This window comes from Pristiophorus japonicus, chromosome 24 (genome assembly GCF_044704955.1).
Source record: "Pristiophorus japonicus isolate sPriJap1 chromosome 24, sPriJap1.hap1, whole genome shotgun sequence".
NCBI lineage: Eukaryota > Metazoa > Chordata > Chondrichthyes > Pristiophoridae > Pristiophorus > Pristiophorus japonicus.
Window position 1 is genome coordinate 32,757,647 of NC_092000.1, and position 20,830 is coordinate 32,778,476.

Genomic DNA, 20,830 nt, shown 5'->3' on the forward strand with positions numbered 1-20,830 from the left:
GACAATTTACTTTAGTCTCAATGCCCCAGGCAATTTCAAGAATCAAACTGGCTTCTTTGAGGGATAGTTCCTTAGCCATGCCCACGCAGGTTCAATCTGCTTTGTAAAATCCCAAATTCGATTAAAGTTCATAGTTTCTTCCAAGTGCACTTTAGGATTTCAAATTTTCTGGGAGATAGTTCCAAATTAAATTTCCTTTCCAATGAGTCCAAACACTGTGGGGGGGGGGGGGGTTCCCACGAATGTTGCCCTTCTACAGTCCCCCCCGTGACACTCTGCATTGAGTGTCATGCTAGGTGAGCAAAATTCCTGACTTCCCGAGAGTCAACCTTCTCCATATTTACCTAGCTAAACATTAACGTGCATCCCCCTTTGAAATGCAATGCAGTTTACAGGCGAATACAGTCATTACAATTCGGTCACAGCGTAGAAGAGTCCGACGGCCCTCCTTTACTTTGTTTTCACAGTAAAATAACGATATATAGTCAAACACAACTTTTAGTACAGTAAAAATAAAAAGTACATAGTCAAACACTATCTTAAGTAATGCTCTTACAACACCCGATATTTGCGTTCCACAGCAGGTAAAATTAAACACAAATTAAAAATGGTAGTATGGTGTCACCCCTCCCTGCGCGATTCCCAAGTTCGGCCAGGGAGCGTGCAGCACCCTTTGGTGCCTGACCTGACGGCCTCTGTGTTTCACTCAGCAAGTGAGACATCATAAGTAAAGAATAATCGCAAGTTAAAAGTGTGGGAAGCGTTTCTGATCCAGACTGAGACTTCGATATTTCTGAAAATGTCCCACCAAGGCGGAATTGTGATCTCGAGAATCTTTCTCCCTATCTCAATTGCTTTCTGTTCTAGAGTATACAAATGTTTTTGCGAGATTATTACAGCTCTTAGCAGAGCGGTAAGATGTTCGGGTAGAGGGGGAATTACATAGGCAAAATGTACAACATAATCCTGCAGGTTTGTAATGTTTTCTCTCACAGTGAGGTGGACAGTGGAGGGTTCAGGAATGGAGACAATCCGTTCCTGGGCCACTTGAACTGATGCCTCAGATTTGAAGCAAAAACTGCTGTCAATCACCGGACACCAGAAGTGTCCATGCTGGTAGTGGAGCGACTGGTGGTGACACAATATGTCCCAGCCCCTATGTATGCTACCTGTGGAGGGACAAGGTCTTGTGCCATTACCTCTATGGTATAATTAATAGGCTGTGCGCCAGCAGCTTTAAACCACACGATGGCCCCAAGTTTCCACACGCGGCAAAACAGGTGCCCCTCCGAGCTGGGCGCCCGCTTTTCGCGCCGAAAACGGCGCCTGAAAAAAAACGCGCTATTCTCGAGCGCTTTGCAGCTCGATGTCAGCTTGACGCGGCGCCCAGGGGCGGAGCCTACCACTCGCGCCGATTTTGTAAGTAGGAGGGGGCGGGTACCATTTAAATGAGTTTTTTTCGTGCCGGCAACCCTGCGCGTGCGCGTCGGAGCGTTGTCGCACGTGCAGTGTGAAGGAAACATTGGCACTCGGCCATTTTTGTAGTTCTTTGTAGCTGTTCAATTTTTAAAATTTTTTAATAAAACCACATTGCCTTTCCATGATCAGCACTGAGGCTTCTTGCAGCAGTGAGAAGGCTGCAGGAAGCCTCAGAAGTTGAGGCAGCCGTTTCCCGACGGCAGGGGGGCCTCCCTCTCCCCCACCTCTGCCGTCGGGAACGGCTGCCTCAACTTCTGAGGCTTCCTGCAGCCTTCTCACTGCCTTCCCCCCGCTGCCGTCAGTCGAGCCCTTACTGCCTCCACCTCCCCCCCCTGCCGTCAGTCGGGCCCTTACTGCCTTCCCCCCCCCCCACCCCCCTGCCGTCGGGAACGGCTGCCTCAACTTGTGAGGCTTCCTGCAGCCTTCTCCCTGCCTGAAAGGCCTGCCTGAAGCACTTTCACACAGGTAGGAACATGGTTTATTTAATCTTTACTTTGCTTATAAATGTTTATTCAGGTTGGAATTATTTGTATAATATTTGTATAAGTATAACTAAGGATTTATTGTAGAATGTAATGACTTCCCTCCCCCCCCCTCCTCGTTCCGGACGCCTAATTTGTAACCTGCGCCTGATTTTTTAATGTGTAGACAAGGTTTTTTCAGGCCTACAAAAATCTTCACTTGCTCCATTCTAAGTTAGTTTGGAGTACGTTTTCACTGTGGAAACTTTCAAATCAGGCGTCAGTGGCCGGACACGCCCCCTTTTGAAAATAAAATTCTGTTCCAAAGTGAAACTGTTCTACCTGACTAGAACTGCAGAAAACTTAAATGTGGAGAATTGCGATTTCTAAGATACTCCATTCTCCACCAGTTGCTCCTAAAAATCAGGAGCAAATCATGTGGAAACTTGGGACCTATGACTTTGAATGGGCACTCAAGTGCTGGGGACACAGTATTACGAGGTCAGTACCCGTTACAGCGTGCTCCACTTTATGACATAGCGTGGGACCACTGCGAAACGAATGTGGGCACCTTCCTGAATAACTCCAATGTTTTCCACCCAGTATACCGGTGCGGGTCGGGCTGTCTCACCCATGATCGGCATCCTTAGTACTATCCCCATAATGGTGTGGTTAGATTTCCCACAGTCTACTGGGACAGGGTAGGCTTCAGAGGCTAGGCGGAGTTGGCATGGGCTTAGTGAATTGCTGTACGGGTGGAGGGCTGCGAGGTGCTTGTTCCTGATCCAGGAGAGGACTGAACCTTGTTTTAAATCCTCCAGGTTGTTGCGGCCCTCGCCCAACAACCATGCCCCATACAGCACGCACACCTCGTTCTGTGCAGCCTGGTCCAAAGTGTTTCTATCCTCCTGTATGAGTGCATTCACTATCTGTGCATGTTTTTCCAGCTCAGCCACAATTTCTTTTAAATCGACAGTCATAGCCTGGTCCGTGTGTAGCTCTGAGCCTATTACTGTGTTCTCCTGTTTCAGAATTTTCCTCAATTGGTTCTTTAGACCATTTATCTGCGTTTGCAGTTCTATATCATCTAGGCTGTTTATTACAGAGGTTCCTGTACTGTATAGGCAGTAAAAATTTCATTTATAATGCCCCTTCTAGGTCTCCCCGAGCCCATGGTGTCCCTAGCGTTTAGGGTGTATAAATCTGCTTTGTCTACATTCCCAAAGTCTAACTTGTAAAATGTCTTGAACATTTCTCTAAGTAGGACCTGGTATAGCAGCCCTGTTTCCTTCAGACACCATGCAGGTAAGTGTACCTCGGTAAGGTTTAAAATTACTGAAGCTACTGCATAGTGTACCCCCTGGTATAACACCTTTTCGGTCGGTACCAATACTAATCATTTCCCTGGTCCCTTGGTGGTGGTAGAACTTTCTATTATTGTGCGTATTGGCAGGGTTGTGGGCAGGTAGGTTTCTTAATGTGTGCTCTTAGTTCGGTGGCGTTAATTGGGAGTGGGGAGTGTGGGACCGCACACACGTGTAGGCTGGAGTCCCACCCTATCCTTTCCCCTTCATCTTGCCATTGCCTAGCAAAGGCGATTGATATGCCTGCGGGGCAAATGTTCTCTGATCCCCACAAGCAAACGTAAATTCCCTGTTCAGATTCCCACCACTTGTCCCAACACACTTTTACTCCTCCCCGTGTCCCCGTAATGGTGCGGTACGTATCATTACCGAGTCCTTCCCAGTCCGATTCCTGATCCCACGCGTCCTTGCTGAGTTTTCTGAGCCATGACCATCTTCCCAGGGGAATCTTTCCGTTGCAAGTCAAACATACATGTTTTCCCTCCGTAACACTGACTCGGGCGACGATCCGTATCCGGGGCATGGAACTGAGGTCTCCCCTGTAGGTAAACCCTTCCTGGCTGGAGTAGCGAGTAGAATTAGATCCCATCAACCCTGGCCACCTTCCCTTGTGGTCGTAAACGGCGAGCTCTTCCACACCTGGTGTGCCGCCCCCTGCGGTCACGATCGGTGCTCTCTCTCCTGAGCACCCATAAATGAGGGATTCTTCCACAGCTCCTCGGCCGCCGCTGCTCATCCTTATCAGGGCCAGCAGGAACAGGACCCTTCTCATGTTGTTCTCTTTCCTGTAGGGGCACATAAAACAGATTGTCCAGCCCTGAGAAAAGCTCTCCGGCTTGACAAAGATGACCCAGTTCCAATTTGGGCTCATTTCTTCTCAGACACACAATACAAACTTTAATTGACTGGATGTCTTATTCGGTTCCCTATGGAACTGGTGTCTGCCTTTAACTTTTGTCTCACAGCCGTTTTACACTTATCTAGCTCCTTTAATAGCTATACCGGTAGATTCTTCCTACTCCCGGGTGTTACTCAGCCTGTGCCTCTTTTAATAGCTGCACAGGTGTATTCTTTCTCTTACCCTTGGATGGGCTTTTACATGTTTTCCCCAATAACTATTACATATGTTCCTATCATTACACAGATAATCCTACACTATGCTAGATCCTTACTAAACATACTTAAATTCATAAAAGCATTTAGAAAGTACATCTGCCACCCGTCTCCGGGTGGCCAGGTTAATTCCTGTCCTTCTCTTTTCTCCTCTGGCCTCTGGGTTTCCAGCGGGACTGGTAGTAAGTCGGCCTGTACCGCAGGACCCGGAGTGTCCTGACCGGACGTGGATCTGAGTCCCACACAATCGGGGGAACGTCCCCTCCGGTGCTGCAGCACACCGCTCCTTTGGGGGTGGCTGCATGGTTCATCTTGTCCCCTGGGGGTTCTGCCTGGTCGAGGGCTGCGGGCTGGGGACTTCCAATTGGTGGCTGGTCCACCACTATCTCTTCTGGGGGTCCCTCATTGCTCGAGGCTACCGGCTGGGGGTCCCTGCTTGCAGGCTGTTCCCTGACCTTAGGTACCCTTTTGCAGCTGGTCCCTTTCCTGGGGCTGAACCATTTAAATTGGGGCGCTGGTGACCACGGTGTCTTTGGCCGTGGTGTGCGGGGAGACCTTCTTAAGGCTCCGGCTGCTGGGGGTGCGTCCAAGTCCCAAATGATTGGGGGGACAGCTCCTCCAGTAACACAGTCCACCGCCCCTCTAGGTGCAGTCTGTGGGTCTGACACGTCCCCTGTGGGATTTCCACAGTCGGGGTCTGCTAGTTGGGGGTCCCTGTCTTTAATACGGTTTACTGCTTTTGGCTGTCCCTTACGTTTAGCTGCTGAAAAGTTTTCACTGGTTTATGTGGAACCACCTTGTACGGTGGGGCATTTTTACGGCATAGACCATGAGGCTTGTCTTGTCGACAATGTGGTACAATCCCATGTACAGTGCCTCAAAGTCCCCTACTCTAGCGTAGTTCCTCACCATAACCTGGTCCCCTATCTCCCATTCATGGAGTTTACGGGTTCTAGCAGCATTCGGTTGCTCCGATGCTGTTTTCCCATGTTGTTAGCAGCCTGCCAGTGAATCTGTTTAAGATGTTCAAACAGGTTCCTGACAAAGCTGTCCCGGCTCGCTTCCCTAAGCTGACCTTCCGTGAGTACCGGGACTAATACATGGGTGGGGGTTCGCATGGCTCTGCCGGTCATGAGCTCATACGGGGAGTACCCCGTGCTCTTTGACTGGCTGGCCCAGATCCCCATGAGGACCAGTGGTAGGAGCTCTACCCACCCTTTGGGTGAGTCCCCTGTCTCTTTGCGTAGCCTTTCTTTGATAGTGCGGTTTAAACGCTCCACAAGCCCGGATGACTGCGGGTTGTGGGTGACATGTCATTTCCCTTTGATGCCGAGTACCTTAAGGGACTCCTGCATCACCTGCCCGGTGAAGTGACTCCCTTGGTCGGACTCCACGTATTGTGGTAGTCCCCATCGAGAGAACACTTCTCTGACCAGGATCCTAGCTGTTCCCAGGGCAGTGGCTGTTCGGCATGGGAAGGCTTCCACCTATTTGGTGAATACGTCCACCAATACTAGGCATTACTTGTAACCTCCCTGGGCAGTGGGTAAGGGCCCGATGTAATCGATTTGGATCGACTGCCAGGGTCCCTCTATCCTCCTGATAGGTCCCATAGACACCTTTCTTTTCTGGAGGTCGGGGCTGTTGGCCGCGCACACCAGACAGCTGGCGAACATCCTCCCCGAGTCCTGGCCACCACCCTGCCTGTTCCACTCGTTGCCAGGTGGTCTCAGGTCCGAGGTGTACTGCTCCTGGACCCTCGTGGGCCAGCTGGAGGAATTCTCTCCGGTGTTGTTGCGGCACTACCATTGCTCCCCCCTGAACAGCACGCTTTCTTTAATGGCAATCGCTGCGGTGCCGGACGGGCCGCCTAACCTTTCCCCTTTAGCTAGCGTGTTCAGGACAGTTTTGAGGATGGGGTCTTGGGTCTGAACCGTTTTTAGGTCTGGGGGCAAAGGAACCCCTGCCCTCCCTGTCGTCCCAATCCTGCCCCTGACTGTTGCAATGGGGCCTGGATTGTACGGGTCCCAGGGCTTGCCCGTGCGGGCACCTTGCTTGGCCAACATGTCAGCCTGCTGGTTTCCCTCGCTACGGGGTTCTGTGGTGGAATGTGCCTTCACTTTATGTATATAGACCGTCCCTTCCTCCCCCACGGCTGTCATAATCTTTTCCAGTAGGGGCTTAATTGCCAGGGGGTCTCCCGTCTGCGGATGTGTATCCGCGGTGGGACCAAATAGCCAGGTACTCCGTACACGAACTGCATGTGAACATACTGTCCGAGCAAAGTGTGTATAGGGTAGGGAATTCTTCGGGGTGTGTGACTACATACACCACCACCGACAGTTCAGCGTGCTGGGCACTCATAGTACTGGGGAGTTTAATCGCCTGGGCAATGCCTGCCTCGGGGTCATAAACTCCGCAGCCTGTGAGTCGTTCGCCTGCAGATACCGTGCTTGAACCATCCACATAGATCTCTCGGCCTGTGGGGTGTAACCCAGCCCGAAAGCCTATGTTAATTTCCCATACCACTTCTACAGAACACCGGTGGGCTGTCCCTGGATAGATCATGTTGGCTGCGAGTCTTGCCTCACAGAGATCCTTTACCCTTAGGTCCATTTGAGAGAGGAGCAGGGTCCAGCGAGCAATGCGGGCACTGCTCACTGTCCCATCCTTGATTCTCCCGTCCAGGAGCATTTGGGTGGGCATTTGGTGGGTAAGGAGTGTGATAGGGGACCGCCCTGTGAAGATCAGTGATCTTTTCACAGCCCAGTGAGTGGCTAGGAGATGCCTCTCACAGTTAGAGTATCCCTTCTCCACGTCCGTGAGTATCCTGGAGGAGTAGACCACTGGTCTCAGCCGACCGTGCCGCTCTTGGAGCAGTACTGCGCTCAGGCTGTCCCCACTGGCTGCTACCTCCAGGAAAAACTCTTTACCCCCATCTATGGCCCCTCGAGCTGGCGTGGTCTGCAGGTCTTTCTTGAGTTGGATAAATGCTGCCTCACAACCTTTGTCCCATTCCCACTCCACTCCCTTGTGAAGGAGTCGGAGCAGAGGGGCTGTGGTGGCTGCATAATCCTCAATGAAATCTCTGCAGTACCCGGTTAGCCCTAGAAAAGATCTTACTCCTGTCACTGTATTGGGGGCTGGTAACTTCTGCACTGCTTCCCTTCTAGCTTTGTCTATGGCTCTCTCCCTTGCGCGCACAGCCAGTCCCAGGAATTTTACTTCCTTCAGGCCGATCTGTGCCTTCTTGGGGTTTACTTTAAATCCCTCTTCTTTCAGCAGCTCCAGCAGCTCAGCCAGCAGTGGGCCATACTCCTCCCCCTCATCGGTGAATAGGAGCAGGTCGTCTACATACTGCACCAACTGCTGGGGTCTGCTGAAGCTCTTTAAACAGTTGGCCATACACTGGTGGAAAATACTGGGGCTGTGGTGGAAGCCCTGAGGGAGACAGTTCCAAGTGTATTGCTGTCCTTTAAAGGTAAAAGCAAACTTGTACTGATCTTCCCTTCTTAAAGGTATGGACCAGAACCCTTTGGAAATATCCAGCACCGTGAAGGTGGTCGCGGAGACTGGGATACTTCCATTGAGGTCGGCGACGGCAGCAACAGTGGGTGCACAGGCGGGGATGTTACGGTTGTGTACTCGATAGTCCACCGTGGCTCTCCAGGAGCTGTCCAATTTCTTAACCGGCCACAATGGAGAGTTTACATGGGTGGCTATTGGTCTCAATACCCCAAGGCTGTTTCCATGTCTGCCTCCGCCTCCCTGGGGAAATTATACTGTTTCTGTGGTCAGGTCATGGGATCCCCATCTATACTAACCTCGACCCCATTTATTCTTCCACAGTCGTGTTTGTGAGTGGCGAAAGCTGCGAGGTTAGCCGTCACATACTCTTGGTACTTTATCGGGGTGTTACTGACGAGTGATTCAAGGTCGTAACCCTCCTTTAGTTTCATGGTGCACACCGTCCCTTTACCTGGGCTAACCATCACTTCACTCTCCTGTCCCATGCAGACTGACCCCCAAAGACAGTGGTTTCTTAAATCCACTAGGATCCTGTGGCCTAGGATGAAGTCAGCCCCCAGGATCCCTTCCCTTCCTGCTCCCACTTCATCAGGACACAAGTCCACTTAGTGTGGAGTGTACCTAAATGAATGGAGAGTGGAACAGAGAATGAGCCAGCCTGCTCGACGCCTGTGAAATCCACAAAGCTGTAGGGGACCCCGCTAGACAGAGGTGAGGCGCGGGGTTAGCTGCATAGACAAGGGTGCTTGAGGCACCGGTATCCAGCAGGTAGGTCCCTTTCACCTTTTCCACTTCCATCTGAATGGTCGGTCTCCCCCACGCATCGTACTCGAGGGAACACAGGTGATCAGGCTGTGCCTGTCCCAGTCACTGTTTTGGCTGGGATGGGGCAGATGGGATTTCGGTACCAGTGGCAGCAGCTACCCTCCCAGGGCCATCTAGCATTGTTCGGAGCGCAGTCATGCATGTATCAAACGTGTGGGGAGAGACTGGTTTCTCGGTCTCGGTCGTTTGGGCAGGGGCTGGAGAACTCTTCCCTGCACTACTCTTCCATGGATTCCTACAATCCTTTATCCAGTGCCCACTCTTTCTGCACCCGAAGCAGGTACGTTTTGTATCGGAGGGGTTCCCTCCCTCCTGGTGCCATTCCCTCTTATCCTGACTAGGTCTGATTTTGTGGACCCTTCCCTTGGGTGGATGCTCTGCCGTCCCCCGGCCATTCTGGTAGGCTAGGGTCAGTTGCCTGACCACTCCCTGCTCGGTGGCCTGGGGATCTCTCGGGTCAAACCAGGCCTCAGCCTTGGTTCTTATTCAGGGTAAGCTGTTTGCTACCAGGCTTCGAAGCCAGTGGGCTCTCTCATCCCGGCTTGTGATTTCGGTCGAGGTCCCCTGCACAGGCGCTCTGGTACACAAGCCACAGTCTGTCTGCAAAGGCCTGTGGAGTTTCCCCTGTAAGCTGCACTGTTTTCTCTACTCTGGAGAAGGGACTCCTGTCATTACAGCCCATGGCTTCTAAAATGTCTTCCTCGATGGCGGCAAATGTTCTCTGTCCCCTTTTCCTCTTGGTAGAGAGGGACTGGTACAGCTTGCCGTCCAGTGATAGGAGGAGCATCTTTGCTATCTCGCCATCATCGCACCCATTAACATCCCCTGCCTGTTCCACTTCCATAAAGTGAACCGAGGGGTCTCCCTTTGCAGTTAGCTTTTCCAGGTGGTTTATCATAGCCCTAAGCTGTTGGGGAGTGTGGGGGAACCACAAACTGATTTTCCAGGGGCCCTTGACCCCTGGTACTGGTGGGCGGGCCAAACTTCTGTTGCCAGACCGGGCACATTGGCCCTGGTTCTGGCTCTTCCTGTTCTGGCTCGCCTACCCCTCCTCCCTGCTGCCAAGCTGAGCTGAAACTCGACGCCACAGGTGGTGGTGGTTCGCTATCCCTGTCCGCCCCGCAACTCGTTCGCCTCTCCCGCTGCTGCACCGGTGTAGTCACCGGTGCCACAGGTGGTGGCTGAACAGTTTTCTTCCTTCTCTTCCAGGCTTACCTGGGCGGTACCAGGCATACCATGCCTTTTTGCCTTGAACAGAGCAAGGTTTGAACTTTTGATTTGTTGCTGGCAGGGACCGTGGTCTCCTGACTCAAATTTGTTAGAGCTAGCTACTTTATATGCTGCCTGTACATCTTTTAATTTCTCCTCCAGCTCTTTTACTTGTAGGGTGAGGCGAGTGCTTTCCTCCCTCAGTATCTTTTCATTATTTTTAGCCTCGGTAACCTGACATTGAAAATAGTCCTGACTGTTTTTAAACCTTTCCATGAGCTGGGTCTTTCCCTGTTTTAGCTTACAGAGTTCTCCCCATAACCTCTCTCCTGCCATAGCCCTTTCATGTGATGTCTCTGCACATTCCCATAGTTCTGCCTGTAGTGACTCAACGGTGTTGTCTGGGATTTGGACCTGTCGCTGTAGACAGACCAACCAAATTGCCTTCTCTACTGATTCTTTATTGTCCTTGCTTGCTGAAAACTGGGCTGCAGCGTCAACTGGACGCTCAATGCGCAATAGATCAAGCACCCGTTCTTTAGTGACATTGACCTTCTTATACACATAGGAGGAAATCCTCTATTCCATCTTGGTTCTTTCTCCAAAGCCAGCATTCTCTGCATCATACCCCTTATAGCAGAGTCCTGCCATGGTCACCATTTTGTAAGGGATGGTCCCGGGGGTCAGGTTCACCTCTGACCTACTTGAGCGGTTCAAATCGCTCCCACTCCCTTGGGTTCTAGACTCTGGATTTATTTGGGGGATGTGATAAAATGCAAGAAACCACTGGTTTGGTGCAAAAGAACTTTGATTTTATTAAGGATAAGAAAATACAATGTCACACTTATAATTACACTAATAAAGAACAGTACATCACACATTCAAATTATACCTCCCACCTCCCAAATACCTAATACTGGCTAGGTTAGGCTCCAGAGCAAACAGGGACTATGCTTACCAATCCTTTCTGGTCAGTTAGCGGTAGTTCGCGGTTTCAGGGTTCATTGGATTCTGTAGGTTCTGCTTGCGGTACCCCGAACATTGGAGGGGACTTCTTACTGCGCAATCTTCAGTTGGGTTGAGTCCGCTGATGCGGTAGGGCGCGTTTTGGATTTGTGGGGCAAGTACCCATTTTCTTTTGTTAGAAATAGGTTTCAAAGTCCTTTTAGGTAATGTTTTCACCTGTTGGTAGTCAGGCCTAGATTGTAGAGTGGAAACTTTCGATTCTTCTGTTTCTTCCTCGTGAAATTTTGTTTCGTGGTTTTAGTTGGCTGTAGTCCGTTGCTGCCGCGATAGTGATGTTCTTACTTCCTTTTCGATTTCAGGACGTCGAGGCTGGAGAAGTTAGTTTACAATTGTCGCGTTGGTTTCTCTCCCTTCTTGATGGCATAGGCGTAGTATGGCACTAGCACTAGCACAAGCAGTGTCTCTCAAGGCAGTAGCATAAGCAGCATAGCAAAGCATACCCTTTGTTAAAACAGGGACCCAGTTATACTGTTTGGGCTGTCCTAATTTTCGCACCAAATCAGTCCAGAATTCTTTGTTTAATTTTGGTGGGCTCAAGAATTCTTTGTCATATTTTGGCAGGATCGTTAAAAGTTAATATGTCTCGGGTGGGCTGATCTTCTAAATCTGTTTTTTGATGGAAATATTAGCTTGGCAATCACAATGTTCTTTTGTGCTTGGTTTTTGCATACAGGCTAGAGTGGGCCTTTTATTTTTATGCATAGGCTGAAAATGGCTTTCCAGGTTCAGGTTGATGACTGGCCATCTCTGAGTTAATTGTTGCAATGTTAATGTCTCTTGTGGAGAAGGGTTTTCGAGTATCCATTTTCCAGACAATTTACTTTAGTCTCAATGCCCCAGGCAGTTTCAATAATCAAACTGGCTTCTTAGAGGGATAGTTCCTTAGCCCTGCCCACGCAGGTTCAATCTGCTTTGTAAAATCCCAAATTCGATTAAAGTTCATAGTTTCTTCCATGTGCACTTTAGGATTTCAAATTTTCTGGGAGATAGTTCCAAATTAAATTTCCTTTCCAATGAGTCCAAACACTGGGGAGGGGTTTCCCATGAATTTTGCACTTCTACAGCTGCTGACAATATACACATGGTGGTCCTGCACAATTGCCGGACCCCGATTGCAATTCTCTGGTGCGAGTGGGCAGAGCGTACCAGACGTTAAACAGACCAACCGTGTCAGCTGTGGTTCAATGGGCAGCACCACTCCCCTCCGAGTCAGAAGGTCGTGGGTTCAAGTCCCGCTCCGGAGACCTCAGCACATAATCTCGGCTGAATCTCCAGTGCAGTACTGAGGGAGTGTTGCACTGTCAGAGGTGCCGTCTTTCTGATGAGACATCGGACCAGAAATTGTGTAGCTCCCCGTTTGAGGCGATAACTTTTGCGGGAGAGCAAAAATATAGCCAGGCGCAAAAGATTGGCAGCTAACGGGAATTTACGCTTTAGTGTTCCAAGAGGGAAGTGGAGTGTTAAATCAAGCTCTATCACTTCCCTTAGAGCGATAAAGTGAGTGAGAGGGGCGGTAACGGCAGAGCCCTGAGCAATGTTCCGTGCAGCGCTGCTGTCTGTACAGGTTCCTTCCCTCACTGAAAGGGAAGGGCCAATGAGGGTTTCATTCAATCTGCATCATATTTCTGTGGGGCCACGGGACCTGTGCGAGGTGTATAACAACCCCAAGCCCTCTAAGAGAGTGTCGGGCTGACGAATGGCGGGGCCCTAAGAAAACGAAAGACACCAGACTGGGAATATTGATAAAGTTTGCCCTACCTGACCAGCACTGCCGTTAAATATCGCTCCACAAGCGGCCAGCCGAGGTGACAACGCCTCCTGCAGCTGCCGGTGTTGACACCCGGCGATGCTGCAGGGGGCGGCAGCGAATATTGCATCCGGGGCGGTAACGGGGCGCTGCGCACCGGATGACATCACGATCTACAGGGCGCTACAGAGCGAGGCGGTAAGTGTTAGCGCCAGAGCAAAACCGCCAGGGAAGCTCGCGGGCGGCAGTGAAATTGCCGTGCCCGGTCGGAAACCCCTTCGCGGACCGTTACCGCCCCCCGGAGGTGCTAACGGGAGGCGCAAACCAGGCCAATTTCTCCCCCGTTAAATCAAAGTCCCATTTGCCCTCTCAGGTGGACATAAAAGATCTCAGGGCAGTATTGGATGAGGAGTAGGGGAGTTCTCCCCGGTGTCCTGGCCAATATTTATCCCTCAACCAACGTCACTAAAACAGGTTATTTGATCATTATCAAATTGCTGTTTATTGCTCGTGCTGTGTGCACATTGTCTGCCGTGTTTCCTACATTACAAGACTGAGCACGCTTCAAGAGGTACTTCAGGGGGTTGTATAAATGCAAGATTTTACTTTTACTTTTAACAGACAGTCCTTAAAGTGACCATTGGAGGCTGCTCATAAAAATGCTTGAAGGGGCAGGGAGATGCAACAGGGAGAGGCAGCGGGGATGTAAAGTCCTTACACAACACCACAAATCCACACGAGGCACATTCTATGGACAAGGTCACTCCATGACCTGAACCTTTATTCACAGGACCAAGAAGTGATGACCCTGCGTGGGACCTCCCTTTATATACCTGGGTGACCAGGTGAGGAGTGTCTCCCACAAGTTCACCCCCTGTGGTCAAGGTGTGCATTTCTTACGTATATATAGTATTGCAGTGTTGTTACATAAAGGTTACATACATGACAAGGGAGAGGCAGCAAGGGCAGGGAGAGGCAACAGGGAGAGGTGCTTTGTCAGACAATAGTCACGGTTGATATGGTTTTCCTCCATGAAGAGACGAGGGTGTACTGAATGCTGGTGGACGAAGGCGACATGTCAGTGACTCTCTGCACATTCGTACAGTCAAACCGCTTCCCGTTCACAGAGGTGAGGCGGTGCTCTGCAGGTATCTTCTGTTGTGTATAGAAGAACTCCACGAGGCTGAGTAATGTGAGCTAAACTTAGTGTGACCTTCGTCTTCTTTATTACAACTCCAGCGTGCCTAAACAACATGGCAGCCAACCTTTTATACTGGCCCTGCACGTGTGTGCAGGTGACCATTAGGACTCCAACAGTCGCGCCCTCTGGTGGCAAGTATTACATAATTACAAACATAACATCACTGCGCCCCGCCCCCGCACAAAGTCTTCGGTACACGTTATTTACAAGTTGAGGCGGTCCGGAGCCCTTCGTTCCCTGGTTGATCGTCTAAGTTCAAACCCTGGCGTGTGTGAGTTGGTCGGACCATTGCTGCACTGCACCGCGGCTGGTCTGACCGGACTGTCAGGAACGGTGGGTTCATCCTCGCGATTGACAACGAGGTCGATTGCTGGTTGTGTGTGTGTTGGTGGATCGTCGATGGTGATGTCCTCTTCAAGTCGTTCCTGGTTGTCAGTGAATCACAATTTGGTCTGATCTAAATGCTTTCTGCATGTTTGGCCATTTAACAGTTTGATTATAAACACCCTATTCCCTTCCTTGGCCAAAACAGTGCCAGCAACCCACTTGGGACCATGACCGTAATTCAGGACAAACACAGGGTCGTTATCAATGTCACGTGAAACAGACGCGCGATCGTGGCACATGATCTGCCGGTGTCGCTGGGTTTCCACGTGATCATTAAGATCTGGGTGGACTACGGAGAGCCCTGGTTTTGAGGGCTCTCTTCATTAACAATTCTGCTGGGGGAACCCTAGTAAGCGAGTGGGGTCGCGTCCAGTAACTGAGCAGGATGCGAGACAAGCGAGTCTGCAGGGAGCCATCCGTCACGCGTTTCATGCTCTGCTTCATTGTTTGGACTGCCCGCTCCACTTGACTGTTAGACACAGGCTTAAACGGAGCACACCTGACCCATAATGTCATCAAGCATATCATAAATTCGTTGAATTTTGAGCTGGTGAAACACAGTCCATTGTCGCTGACAAGGAATTCGGGCAAGCCATGGGTGACGAACATGGCCCAGAGGCTTTCAATGGTGGCTGTGGACGTGCTGGATGACATGATTACGCAATCAATACATTTGGAGTAAGTATCCACTACTACTAAAAACATCTTTCCTAGAAAGAGGCTGGCAAAATCTACGTGGATCCTGGACCAGGGTTTGGAGGGCCATGACCACAGACTCAGTGGAGCCTCCCTGGGTGCATTGCTTAGTTGCGAGCAAGTGTTGCACTGATGCACGCATGACTCCAAGTCCGAGTCAATGCTGGGCCACCAAACATGCGACCTGGCAATTGCCTTCATCATGACATTGCCTGGGTGGGTACTGTGAAGAGGGACATCACCAAGATGCAGGTTGCTGATTGGAGCGTGGGCAGGTACTGCAGGAGCGGCGACGTCGGGGCGAAGGAGCAGCGAGAGATTGTACAGGGATGTGAGCAGGGTCCAGGAGAGGCGCGAGTTCAGGGCCCAGAAGAAGCGAGGGCCCAGGAGCAGCACAGGCCAGCCCACACTGCGACATGGGTGCACATTAGGTCCATGCAGCAGAGCTGGTTTCCAGTCGTCTTGGTTAATCTTTGCCACTGGACCAAGAACCGAGCTTTGTTAAGCCCGTGTGGTGGCTGGTGTGCAACGGCCACCCCACGTTAAACAAAATCCAAGCACAGGCATCTTCCACCCTTCAAGATGTGGTTCAGACCTGGAATATTAGGTCTTTCATTCAAACACCTTTGAACTTTTTGCCACGGGAGCGAGTCATCCTTGATTTGAGGGACTGTCTATGATGATGACTGTGCAGAAAACACAGAAAATAGGTGCAGGCAATAGGCCATTTGAGCCTGCACCACCATTCATTATGATCATGGCTGATCATGCAACTTCAGTACCCACTCCTGCCTTCTCTCCATACACTTTGATCCCTTTAGCCGTAAGGGTCACATTTAACTCCTTTTTGAATATATCTAACAAACTGGTCTCAACAACTTTCTGTGGTAGAGAATTCCACAGGTTCACAATTCTCTGAGTGAAGAAGTTTCTCCTCACCTCCTAAGTGGCTTATCACTTATCCTTAGACTGTGACCCCTGGTTCTGGACTTCCACAACATCGGGAATATTCTTCCTGCATCTAACAGAATTTTATATGTTTCTATGAGATCCCCTCTCATTCTTAATATAAGCCTAGTTGATCCAGTCTTTCTTCACATCCCGGGAATCAGTCTGATGAACCTTCGCTGCACTCCCTCAATAGCAAGAATGTCCTTCCTCAGATTAGGAGACCAAAACTGTACACAATATTCCAGGTGTGGCCTCACCAAGGCCCTGTACAACTGGAGTAAGAGCACCCTGCTCCTATACTCAAATCCCCTCGCTATGAAGGCCAACATGTCATTTGCCGCCTTCACCATCTGCCAACTTTCAATGATTGATGCACCATGACACCCAGGTCTCGTTGCACCTCCTCTTCCTAATATGTCACCATTCAGATAATATTCTGCCTTCCTGTTTTTGCCACCAAAGCGATAACCTCACATGTATCTACATTATACTGCATCTGCCATGCATTTGCCCACTCACCTAACCTGTCCAAGTCACCCTGCAGCCTCCCAGCATCCTCCTCACAGCTCACACTGCCACCCAGCTTAATGTCATCTGCAAACTTAGAGATATTACATTCAATTCCTTTTTATTTTTCAGAATCGCTGGAATATCGCCCATTTTTCTGACTGCTAGTTTCGGCTTTCTATTTTGGACGGTAGCCTTAACAATGTGAAATGGGCCTTAGCGATGTGAAATGGGCCTTAGCGATGTGAAATGGGCCTTAGCGATGTGAAATGGGCCTTAGCGATGTGAAATGGGCCTTAGCGATGTATTCAGTCATGCAAGGCTGGCGTCATAGCAATGGCCGTTCTGCGCATGCGCTTTTTTTTAAGCAAATAACTTTTCCCGCGATTCGAGGGGTCAGGGGTCATCTGCGCATGCTCAGAAGACAAAGGGAGGGAAAGAGAGTAGAGCTTTTGTGAAGGAGCGAAGGATTGCTGATTTTTGAAGGAGTGAAGGATTGCTGATTATTCAAGTGCTATAGTTGTGAAGGAGTTAGTTATAAAGTGAAAAGATTGTTGTAAATTGTTAGAAAGAAAAACATTATGGAGATGTCGCACGAGGACTCGGGAGAGAGTGTGCAGGAGGTTGCAGGGAGAAGGAGGGCAAAACCCTTCTCTGACGAAGCAAATGACGCATTGGTCAATGAAGTCGCAACGCGGTGGGCCAATTAACCCGGGGTGGGAGTGGGAAACCTCCACCCCGGATGTATCAGAAAATATGGGGCAAGATCGCCGATATACTGTCGTCAGTGTCCCACGATAGGCGTGAATCCGACCAGTGCCGCAAGACGCGGAACAGCCTGGTTGCTTTAAATAGATTTTAAATTGTAATGATCCACTGAATATGTAGATCTGCTGGATTATAATGAAGCTGGGTAATCTTATGTAGCTTCCCTGCTAAGATTTGGACTGGGGTCGGAACCTGCGCCCTTTAAGTCTAATTTGGGCACCGTCTCCATTCAAGGGCCGTGCAGAGGTTTTATGGCCAGCGTGGACACGATGGGCCAAAATGGCCTCCTTCTGCGCTGTAAATGTCTATGTTTCTATGTTTGACCATCAGAGGAACTATCTACTAATGAACATACTGGTCACCATCCACACAGAGTGAGAGAGTCATCCAGAAGGCTCAAGTGATGAAGATATGTCTCCAGTTGAGCATTCTTGATGTCTATCACTCGGCCAGTAATGTTTCCACAGTTCTCATTTGTTGCAGCAGCTGAACGAGAGATGGTGGGGCACAGTGTCCTCCAGGCATTTGGGCTACAGCCATCAGGCTCTTCAAGTAATGCTGCGACAAGGCCAGTGGACATGGATGGGTTCACTTGTCATTTCAGCAGGCTCGGGGTGTGAACGGTATAATAGGACATTGTACACTTTTAGATTCTGTGCAGGGTAAGTCAGCATGTCTGTGGTTGATAATGAAGAGGAAAGTCATGGTCTGCAGAAGGATATCAATCTACTGGTCAGGTGGTCATAGCTGTGGCAAATGGAATTTAATTCAGAGAAGTGTGAGGTTGGCTAATAAGGAAAGGGTATACACAATAAGCGGTAGGCCACTTAATAGTGTAGATGAACAAAGGGATCTTGGAGTGCTTGTCCACAGATCCCTGAAAGTAGCAGGCCAGGTGGATAAGGTGGTTAAGAAGGTATACAGAATGCTTGCTTTATTGGCCAAGGCATAGAAGATAAGAGCAGGGTGGTTGTGCTTAAATTCTATAATATATTGGTGTGGCCACAGCTGGAGTACTGCTTGCAGTTCTGGTCGCCGTTTTATAGGGAGGATGTGATTGTGCTCGAGAGGGTGCAGAGGAGATTTACTAGGATGCTGCCTAGAATGGAAAACCTTAGTTATGAGTATAGGTTGGATAGGCTGGGTTTGTTCTCTTAAGAACAGAGGAGGTTGAGGGAAGACCTCATCGAGGTGTACAAAATATTGAGGGGCCTGGACATAGGGGATAGTAAGGGCCTATTTCCATTGGTGCAGGGGTCTGTTACGAGAGGGCATAGTTTTAAGGTGGTTGATGGAAGGTTTAGAGGGGATTTGAGAGGGAGCTTCTTTACGCAGAGGGTTGTTGGGATCTGGAACTCGCTGCCTGGAAGAGTGGTGGATGCAGAAACCCTCACCAATTTAAGAAATGTTTGGATGGGCACTTAAAGTGCAGTAACCTGCAGTGTTACGGAGCTAGAGCTGGTAATTGGGATTGGACTGGATGACCTTTTGTTGGATGGCGCAGATATAATGGTAAGTACTGCAGGGAATAAAATACGGGTAGAGTGATCTCCTGGACTAGTGTCAATTGCGCCTGGATGGGTCGGAGAGGAATTTTCCCAGATTTTTTTCTTCCTAAATTGGTCTGGCTTAATGTGTATCCCTTTTTCTTATTAGCCCTCCCAAAGTGCAACACCTCACACTTCTCTGAATTAAATTCCATTTGCCACTGCTATGACCATCTGACCAGTATATTGATATCCTGCTGCAGCCCATGACTTTCTTCTTCATTATCAACCACAGACATGCTGACTTACCCCACACCGAGTCTAAAAGTGTACAATGTCCGTTCACAGCCAGAGCCTGCTGAAATGACAAGTGAACCCATCCATGTCCACTGGCCTTGAAGCCCATTCCTCCTGAATGTCACAGCATCACCTGAGGAGCCTGATGGCTGTAGCCCCAAGACCACCATCTCTCATTCAGATGCTGCAACAAAGGAGAACTGTGGAAACATTACTGGCCGAGTGATAGACATCAAGAATGCTCAACTGGAGAGATAGTCATCTTCATCAGCTGAGCCTTCTAGATGACTATCTCTCACTCTCAGTGTGGATGGTGACCAGTATGGCCATTAGTAGATAGTTTCTCTGATGGTCAAACATAGAAATATAGAAATTTACAGCGCAGAAGGAGGTCATTTCGGACCATCGTGTCCACGCCGGCCGACAAAGAGCCGCACAGCCCTTGGTCAGCAGCCCTAAAGTTTACGTATAAACCTATGAACAATGAAGGAAAGGCAAAGAGCACCCAGCCCAACCAGTCCGCCTCACACAACTGCGACACCCCTTATACTGAAAACATCTACATTCCACCCCATCTGGAGCCATGTGATCTCCTGGGAGAGGCAAAAGCCAGAAATAAATCTGGGAAAATTCCTCTCCGACCCATCCAGGCGATCGACACTAGTCCAGATCACCCTGGCCGTATGCTATTTACTGCAGTACTTTCCATTATATCTGTGCCATCCAACAAAAGGCCATCCAGTCTAATCCCAATTACCAGCTCTAGGTCCGTAACCCTGCAGGTTACTGCACTTTAAGTGCCCATCCAACCATCTCTTAAAAGTGGTGAGGGTTTCTGCATCCAGCACTCTCCCAGGCAGCGAGTTCCAGATCCCCACAACCCTCTGCGTAAAGAAGTCCCCCTCAAATCCCCTCTAAACCTTCCACCAAACACCTTAAAACTATGCCCCCTCGTAATAGACCCCTCCACCAATGGAAATAGACCCTTACTATCTACTAGGTCCAGGCCCCTCAATATTTTGTACACCTCGATGAGGTCTCCTCTCAACCTCCTCTGTTCCAATGAGAACAAACCGAGCCTATCCAACCTGTCCTCATAACTAAGATTCTCCATTCTTGGCAGCATCCTAGTAAATCTCCTCTGCACCATCTTGTGTGCAATCACATCCTCCCTATAATATGGCGACCAGAACTGCACGCAGTACTCCAGCTGTGGCCTAACCAATGTATTATACAATTTAAGCATAACCTCCCTGCTCTTCTATGCCTCAGCCAATAAAGGCAAGCATTCCGTATGCCTGCTTCAACCACCTTATCCACCTGGCCTGCTACTTTCAGGGATCTGTGGACAAGCACTCCCGAGGTCCCTTTGTTCAGCTACACTATTAAGTGGCCTACCCTTTCTTTATTAGCCCTCCCAAAGTGCATCACCTCACACTTCTCTGAAGTGCCCGTCGAGATTGGTAAATATTATTCGACACTGGGTGCTGGTACAGACATCAATGTCGCAGGCAGAGACCTCCTGTGCTATCTCTCTCCATATCTTGTTAAAGATAGCTAGGAGGGGTCTAGACCCACCCCTGCTACATAAGTCTCTCCATTTCTTCTCTACGACCCCAACAAGGGCCTCGTTTGCCTCGGGGGTAACCCTCCTAGCACGCTGTCTTATCATCTTCATCATACTGTACTCCTCCATTATCCAAATCGAAAGTAAAATGGCAGATCCAGCCCCCGGGTTTATGGATGCTCCCTACCTGCATTAGTGTTTGCGATTGGACAGCTCA

The 20,830-nt window shown here is 49.8% G+C and overlaps 1 protein-coding gene across 8 annotated transcripts in view; it reads right to left on the minus strand.

Moving 5' to 3' along the window:
* The window catches only part of LOC139237998 (zinc finger protein 79-like), a 48,420-nt gene that overhangs the window by 13,305 nt on the left and 14,285 nt on the right, over window positions 1–20,830 (minus strand). For 3 of the 8 annotated variants that reach the window (XM_070867388.1, XM_070867387.1, XM_070867389.1), the window contains exon 3: window positions 1,909–4,089. The exons of 1 other annotated variant lie outside the window; for it this stretch is intronic. In XM_070867388.1, coding sequence (XP_070723489.1) covers window positions 3,375–4,089 — 715 coding nt within the window. In that variant the 3' untranslated portion in view covers window positions 1,909–3,374. Of the gene's footprint in view, window positions 1–1,908; window positions 4,140–10,482; window positions 14,379–14,406; window positions 15,771–20,830 lie in introns of those variants that run through there. 4 more of the 8 variants (XR_011588555.1, XR_011588554.1, XM_070867390.1 and 1 more) reach the window with 4 other exon arrangements.